The sequence below is a fragment of the Selaginella moellendorffii genome, unplaced genomic scaffold (assembly GCF_000143415.4).
Source record: "Selaginella moellendorffii unplaced genomic scaffold, v1.0 SELMOscaffold_67, whole genome shotgun sequence".
NCBI classification, from domain to species: domain Eukaryota; kingdom Viridiplantae; phylum Streptophyta; class Lycopodiopsida; order Selaginellales; family Selaginellaceae; genus Selaginella; species Selaginella moellendorffii.
The window spans coordinates 644,547-651,999 of NW_003314328.1; the positions used below are offsets into that span (position 1 = coordinate 644,547).

General features: G+C 46.6%; 1 protein-coding gene across 2 annotated transcripts; it reads left to right on the forward strand.

The window, feature by feature from the left end:
- The first annotated feature begins 4,588 nt into the window (after positions 1-4,588).
- LOC9649876 lies at positions 4,589-6,040 on the forward strand. Of its 2 annotated transcripts, none has more exons than XM_002985322.2 (5): positions 4,589-4,700; positions 4,753-4,815; positions 4,927-5,070; positions 5,142-5,664; positions 5,731-6,040. In XM_002985322.2, exons 1-5 carry the CDS (start codon positions 4,659-4,661, stop codon positions 5,910-5,912), a joined length of 954 nt encoding a protein of 317 aa, XP_002985368.1. In that variant the 5' UTR covers positions 4,589-4,658; the 3' UTR covers positions 5,913-6,040. The 2 variants fall into 2 exon arrangements, with proteins under 2 accessions (XP_002985368.1, XP_024515120.1); XM_024659352.1 differs by having other exon boundaries at positions 4,621-4,700; positions 4,756-4,815.
- The last annotated feature ends 1,413 nt before the right edge of the window (positions 6,041-7,453 follow it).

A 7,453-nucleotide genomic window follows, 5' to 3' on the forward strand; every position in this document is an offset into this window, starting at 1 on the left:
GCCTTAAGCCTCTTCACCTGCAGGTGCATCGTCCTGAAATTGTAGAACAAGGCTCTACAATTTTGGGCCAGTTGCACAGTGCAGAGGCTAGTGAGGATCTAGGATGAGCCATGTTCACTACAGACAGCATAGAAACAGAAAGTAAAATGCCAGTGGGAGATGTTAAAGAGCCAATGAAGAATTGGGGTCAAAACCTTGCATAGCAAACTTGATCCAGAACCAGCATAGTGCTGCCGCTCTTGATCCAGTCTCAGAAATAATATAGCCTCAAGCCTGAAAGAAACTGAGAGATTGGCATAGCTACGAGAAATGGTTACTGGATTTGGCGAGTCTGTGGAACGGAAGCTTGCGAAGGTAATCAAATACAAAGACGAGCTTTCAAAAGCAGGATTTGTTTGGAGCTGTTGTTCCTGAGGTTTGTCACTCTTTGGCAGGGACTTCTTGGAACTTTGAAGTTAGTCCTGGAGAAACTGAAGAGAGATAAATCGGTTCTCTTTTCTTCCAGGACCTTTAGCTTCACGCTCTTGGCTGCAGGCACAAAGAGTTATCCATGGCCGTTCACAGACACGGGCTGCGATCGTTGTTCTGATAATTTCATAGTGGAAGCCTGATGGACGTTTGAGGAACATGAAACCAGATGCATCCTCGTGGCCAATGCTCTGGCTGACAAGTTTTTAGTCGTTGCATGGGCATTCCTGTTACAAGGGTACGCATAGATGAACATTCTTTATAAGTCTTTCATGTGTATTATTCTCGGGCTTTATCGCTACTCTGATTGCATGTTCCAGTTGGCAGCAAAGAGCAGGGAAGAAACGTGGAGAAATCCTTGGAAATCCACTTAACAGTTGCACAAGTCTGTGTTCTTCCATTTGTTTATGTTTTAAGTTCTTGATGCGTACTCGCGCGGGCAAAGCAACGTGTCAATGGTTCAAATTGTCACAAATATCAACCGCGCATTTGTTGACGGTTGTAAAATATTTGAACCCAGAGCCGAGTTTCTCTTTTTGTTCCTTCGCAAGGCTTATTCAACGATAAGACCACCGTCGCTCAATCACTTTCAAAACCTTTGAGCGTGTAGGCAATCGGAATGGCGACTGCTTCTGCCAAAAGCTTGCGGAGACTGGCAGGGGAGTTGGCAGATCATCTCTTGGAGACTCTCCACGCCAGCGCCGGGGCATCTAAACCGATACCAGGAATTGTTTCTGGAAATGCCATGTCGCAGCATTGCGGCATAAAACTTGCTAAGGCAAATGTACGCAATGCTTGGAAAAACAATTATACTGATTTTTCTTGGAAAGATCTCAAAGAAATAGTGTTTCGTGAAATGCGGTAGCGCTTGCATATGCCCATCCCTGTTATCTTGTTTAGATCTTTGGCGATGGTAGATGTTATGACAAACGACTCCAGGGAGATGAGTTAAAAGAGATTGCAAACATCCCAAAGAGCTTTCTGCAAAATCTTTCTCAGTTCTTATCAAATTCTTGAAATCAATCAAACAACACAAGTCTTGCAAAGACGTCAGGATGTGTGTTACATTCTCGGGCTTTGCTGGCTGCTCTAATTGCTTGTTCCAGCTTGGCAGATGGAAGAAACGTTGGTAAAACCTGGAGAAATCCTTGGAAATCCACTCAACAGCTGCGAGTGACTCGCTCGTTAGCATCAAGGTAGAGTTTTACCAGCCTGAACTTCCGTTCTTCTGTTCTTTCAACTCACAGGCTCCTGGATATGCTCCAAGTCTGGTTCTTGTTCTCGAGAGTTCTTCCATTTTCTAAAGATGAGTGCTCGCGCGGGCAAAGCACCATTTAATAGCTCGATCGATCGATCCATTGATCAATCTTATCAGGAAATTTTCTCTTTCTCGTTTGCAGGCGCATACACGACGACCAGGACAGTGGATGGAGGTTCGTGCTTGCTGTTGTGGGAGAGGCATCTCACGCGGCTCGCGCAATCGTTGCATCTCATGCGGAAGAACACTAACCTTAGCTCTTACGAAACTAGTGAATCCATCGCCGTATGCTGGATTGGAGGAAGCGCTGGCGAGACGATCCAATGAAGAGGAGCTCGTTGTGATTGTTCTTGCCTGTCACAAGGAAGAGGGACGCGAGTGAATTCCTACAAAGAAAAAGAACTTAGAGAATTCTTTTTTCTTGCAACTGGATGTATCAGTTCATATCACGCCTCGTTCCGGTTTCGCACAAGTTTATGTCATGGGTCATTGATGAAACTCCTCTAGCTACAGCTCATATTTTCTCTCGCCGGACAATGCAAGTGTTGGAGCAATGCATGCCCAAGAACACTGCGGAGCTGACGATGGCCGGCATTTGCTCGAGGGACTCGTGACGAACGTCTTTGTTGTCTTGAGCACGTAAGTCACCGAGTTCTTTTTCCCTGTTCTCTTCTAAGAATTGTGCTATAGTTTCCAGTGTTGGTGAAAAATAGATATGCGTCGTCCAAAAAGCTGTGATCGAGAAATAATTCAAAGTTTTCTCATGTTTTTTTTTGTTCTCTCAACTCTATAATTTGTTCGGAGAAGAACATCCCACATCTTGGGACGAACGCTACCTCTGGAAAGAAGCATTTGTGACGAGTATGAATCTCGCTGCATTTTCCGAGTTTTCACGTCCTTCTTGCGTGAGACTGTGAACAAAATCCAAATGCCAGTGCCATGGAACACAAGCGCGGTGGAATCCAAATCACTGGGATAATTAAATCTCTCAAGGTAGAGTTTTTTCCCTTATTAAAATTATTCTTTTCTTTCGACTCACAGGCTCCCGGCAATGTCATAAAGATGCTCCAGGTCTGTATTCTTGTTCTCCATTTTTTCCTGTTTTTAAGGAGTTCTCGATGCACAGAACCGGGCAGTAGCTTAATCGGAGGATCTTAATTACATCAAATCTCTGGATTAATTTTTAAGCAACGAACTTACAATACAATGAGAACTGGTGCCTTCGCCATTGAAGTTCGTTCCAATCTATATGAACTCGGATAATCTGACGTGATTGGGGTTCTGCAAAACGTATGATAGTAGGCCGGTGCTGTCGCCGTCAGGGCACTTACGATTCAAATATGTTGATAGCACAATGATTCTCGTCAAGGGTATCTTTACATACAGGGATTGTGACTTCTTTCTCTTTCCAGGTTTTCAGAGCTATATGTTTGCTTCGAGTTTTATATGTTCCTAGGCTAGTGTACCTTATCTGAGCTGTGAAACAATCGGCTACGGTCAAAGAGAATAACGAGGATTTCTGTTTTCCTTCTGCTTCTTGAGATTTCTTGCATGATTCTTTTGTTATTTGTAAAGATAGAGAAATCTCCCCGTTCATAAAACCGCTGTCTCGCATAAGAAACCGAGACGTAAGAGAGAAAAGTTTCAGAAGTTAGCTTGTTCTACCTAGCTGGTTTCTTCTCGTCGTCAAATGGCGGAGAACAGGTGATTTTCTTACATGTGTTTTTAATGAATACAAGTTCACTGTTGCAACAGGTTTGTCAAGCGATGTAAGAAATATTTGCTTGTAGGTGTAATGGATGATCTGGCCACTGTCGTTGATTCAAAGCATGCCATTACGTTTGCCCACGAAGGGCACAGCGTTTGGCAAGTTGGACATGTCTTTACCTTCAGACACCCATTCAAGCAAACCGTGCAGGAGGTGCCAGTCATTCTCGAAGTGGAAGCATTGTTTCGGAACTCGGATCTCATCCTCTTGAGACGGATGTATGGTGAGTTCCATAAGTATCCAGTGTTGGAAATACCGCAGCAAGGCATGGAGTATTTCCTCCTTGGCTGCCGGCATGGACTTGTTGCAGTGAGACACGGCGTTGTGAGTGAAGATTCGGAGGAAGCGTCCTCCATTCGAACAAATGGCTTCTTAATGGTGGATCTGTCAAGGGTGAAAGTGGTGGTGGACTCTTCGAAGCCGACAGTGGAGCTTTGATTGGCATGAACATCGGGGTTAACCATGAAGAGGAGTGTTGTGTTTTTGTCTCATCTTCTCTTCTCATGGAAATACTAGGCTAGGCTAGGCTCTGTTTTGTTTCCTTACAATATATCCATCTAAGCGCGCAGCAGCGTTCATTCCATCAGCGAACGGTGCTCCATTTGCGAGATGTTTTCGCGACGAGCGAGGATGTAGCTAGATGCTATGGTGAGCTCGAGCCAGGGTAGAACGTCGAGATTCGAGAAGGCGGGATTGTCTGTTTGGAAGTCGAGCTGTTGAACCATTCGAGCAGTCGAGAGACGACCAGCTCCGCGTATGTCAGCTTTTTTACGTCGAAATCTTTCTCCCACAGAAGCCGCAGTCACGCTGGTTTAGCAGACAAGACAAGGTATGTGCCTGATTGATCTGCTAGGACGATCTAACCATCTAGCTTGTGCAGTGGAGACTATGACGCCGGGAAAATTTCTTGAGATGACAAGATGGATGTGTGGCTAGAGATTCGCTATGCTTTGATGTGTTCTCTCCGCGTTGGCAAGAACTTGCGAGTTTATGACACACCAGTTACTTGCGCTAGCAACATGATCCTGTAAAAGAGCTGTAGCCAAGCTAGAAATGCACGCGGCAGCATCAGGCAGGAACTCGGCTGGTCGAGATTCGGTTCCGTCTCCCAGAACTAAGGAGTGATATTTCACGGCGGTCGCTCTAGGGTTTGGGTTTGCGTGAATGGAGGGCAATATTCTAAGCGATGTCTTCCAGCACCTCGAGGTGAGCAGCTCCATCTGTGGGGTGTAAGTTGCCAAATTTGGATTTTTTGCAGCAGCATCGCTCTGCGGATGCGGATGAGCGAAAGTGCCGCGAGTACCAGCAGCTTCTTGTCAAGGTAAGCAGGATCGATTTCTGGAAGAGTAAATTCTCCATCGATTTGCGTTGCTGATACGCAAGAGAGCTGTGACAGGGCGAGAGTTTAATGCTGTTTTGTTTGTTTCCGCAGCAACGCACTGAGGTTCAACACCTTCTCGAGCAACAGCAGCAACTCAACGAGCAGCAGCAGCGGCTCAACAAGCAACTCCAGCAGCTGCTCCGGCTGCCGCCAGAGCCAAAGCCAGAGCCAGAGCCTACTGTGGTCTTTCCAAAGGTATCACCTTTAGCTCCTGTTCCTGCTTTCTTTCCTCTTAGATCATCAAGCTTTCTTCTTTTTCTTCTCAGGAAGAACCTGTGCTGCGAGTTGTGAATGGCTGGTACACTGGCTGGGACATAATTTCCAAAGCGCGGGAGGATGCGGCAATCGTCGGGATCGACCAGTTTGGCCACCGTGCAGTACACTTGCCCGATCATGCGTGCGTCGTGGTGGCTAGAGACGGCCTCGAAGTCTTCCAGCGGCTTGATCTTCGCTTCCCGAAAGCCATAGACAACAAGACGACCACTGGCTACGTTCTCTCGGACTATGATATGTGTGGAGACAATGCCGCCGGAGCTCGAATGGTGGTAACCGAGGACCACATTTCGCCAAGCATGGGAAGCGTGGGCACGGATCGTTACGAGGACGAGCCTGGAGAGCATTTGGTGATGGGATGCGACGAGTCTGGAAAGCTGATAGTCCGCTGGGGACAAATGCTTTGGGTCAAGCTTCCCAGCGGCTTGAAGATTCCAGATTTTTACCGCGAGAAATGTGCGCACTTCGGCATCGGGAGCGGTGCGGAACTCGATGGAGGTGCAGTCTTTACTCGTGGTAAGTGAATCTTGGTATTGTTCTTGTTTGCTGTTCGTTGGTAACATGGTTCTTGATGTGTTTCAGCTGGTTTCCTTGGCATAGCTACGAGAAATGATGAGCGGAGTTACTGGATTTGGCGAGTCTGTGGGACGGAAGCTCCTTGCGTGCGGATTAAAGTAATCAAATGCAAAGACAAGCTTGCAAAAGCAGGATTTGTAGCAGAGAAGTTGGAGGCCACAGCCTGCCATGAAAGCTTACTGTCCTGAGGTTTGTCACTCCTTGCCAGGTACTTCTTGGAACTTTGAAGTTATTTCTAGGATTCCTGGAGAAATTGAAGAGCGTTTAGTTATGATACTTGAGAATTCGACCTGAATATAAAATCGGCTCTTTTTCTTGGATTTGCCTGCTGGGCTCATGGTTTCTTCCAGGACCTTTAGCTTCACGCTCTTGGCTGCAGCCACAAAGAGTTCCATGGCCGTTCACTCTCGGGCTCGACAGGTGAAACTGGACGCTGCGATCTTTGTTGGGAACGCTCTGATGATTCCGATGGACGTTTGACTCTGGTTTTTCATGACGTTATGTAGAGAACGACGAGTTTGCCACCGCTTTGGAGCTCTTTTCGCTGGCACTGTTTCGTGATACTCGGACTGTCGTGACTGTTCTCATGGCTTGTGAAAGCCTGACCTTGGCAGCAGAAAAGTCGACATCATATTTTGGAGAAAACTAACTGGAAAGCACAACACTCTGCTAGATGCTTATACGAAGTGTGGCAGCGATTCGAGGAAAGTATTCGCAAGCATGCAGCGTCACGGTGTTGTGTCATTGAACGCTCTAATGCTTGGGTATGTAGGGAACGGGAAGGACGAGCTGGCACTCGAGCCCGACTTGCGGATGCTAGGACGTAGCTGCTGTGGCCTGTGCTGGACTATCAGCAAGAGAAAAAAAGCAGTGAACTCGATGTGAAAGGAACCAGGATCCATCTTCAAGCTCGAAACTGTGGGTTTGATTTGGAACTTTTCGTGGCCAATGCTCTGACTGATAAGTCTTTGGTTGTTTTATGGGCGTTGCTGCTACAGGGGTACTGAGGTGGCGGTGAACTTGCTTTGTAAGTCTTTCAAAGTGGCCTTCTCTGATTGCTTATTTCAGTTTGGCAGCAAAAGAAACGTTCAAATCCTGGAATCCACTCAACAGTTACGAGTTTCATCAAATGTGCTCTATAGCTTTCAAGGTTAAAGTTCTTCCAGTCACAACGATGCTCCCGAGTCTGAGAAAACTCTTCAATTTTTCATGTTTTAAGAAGTTCTAGGGGCAAAGCACCATGGCAGCTATGTTCACTCACAAATGTCAGGGTCAAAGCCATGAAGCCGAAGCTTGTAGTTGTAGTGTTTAGAACTCTCAAAAACGCAATCGGGCGAGCAACAGACATCTACTCATCCACGAACCCCAGACACGGAAACAATTTTTAAAAACTTTGAGCGTGTGAGCAAAAGTTGGCGACTGTCCCCGCCAGGAACTCGTGCTGCTCACTCAACAGGGGCTGATCATCGGAGACTGGCAAAGGAGTTGGCTGATCATCTCTTGGAGACTCTCCACACCAGTGCCAAATTTGCCCAGAGCGGGAATCTAAACCGAATCCAGGAATTGTTTCCGAAGATGCCGTGGCACAGCAATGCGTCTGATAAAACTTGCTAATGCAAATTTACGCAGGCGTGGCAAAACCTTTGTATCGATTTGTCTTGGAAAGATCTCTATAAAAGATAGTCTCTTGTGAAACGCGGTAGCGTCTGCATATGCCCATCCTTGGCGA

Bases quoted from the DNA above. Each gene is read 5' to 3' on its own strand.
- LOC9649876 (XM_002985322.2), top strand. From the start codon at position 4,659: ATGGAGGGCAATATTCTAAGCGATGTCTTCCAGCACCTCGAG. The intron at 4,701-4,752 runs GTGAGCAGCTCC...GATTTTTTGCAG, and splicing joins ATGTCTTCCAGCACCTCGAG to CAGCATCGCTCTGCGGATGC. The intron at 5,071-5,141 runs GTATCACCTTTA...TTTTCTTCTCAG, and splicing joins CTACTGTGGTCTTTCCAAAG to GAAGAACCTGTGCTGCGAGT.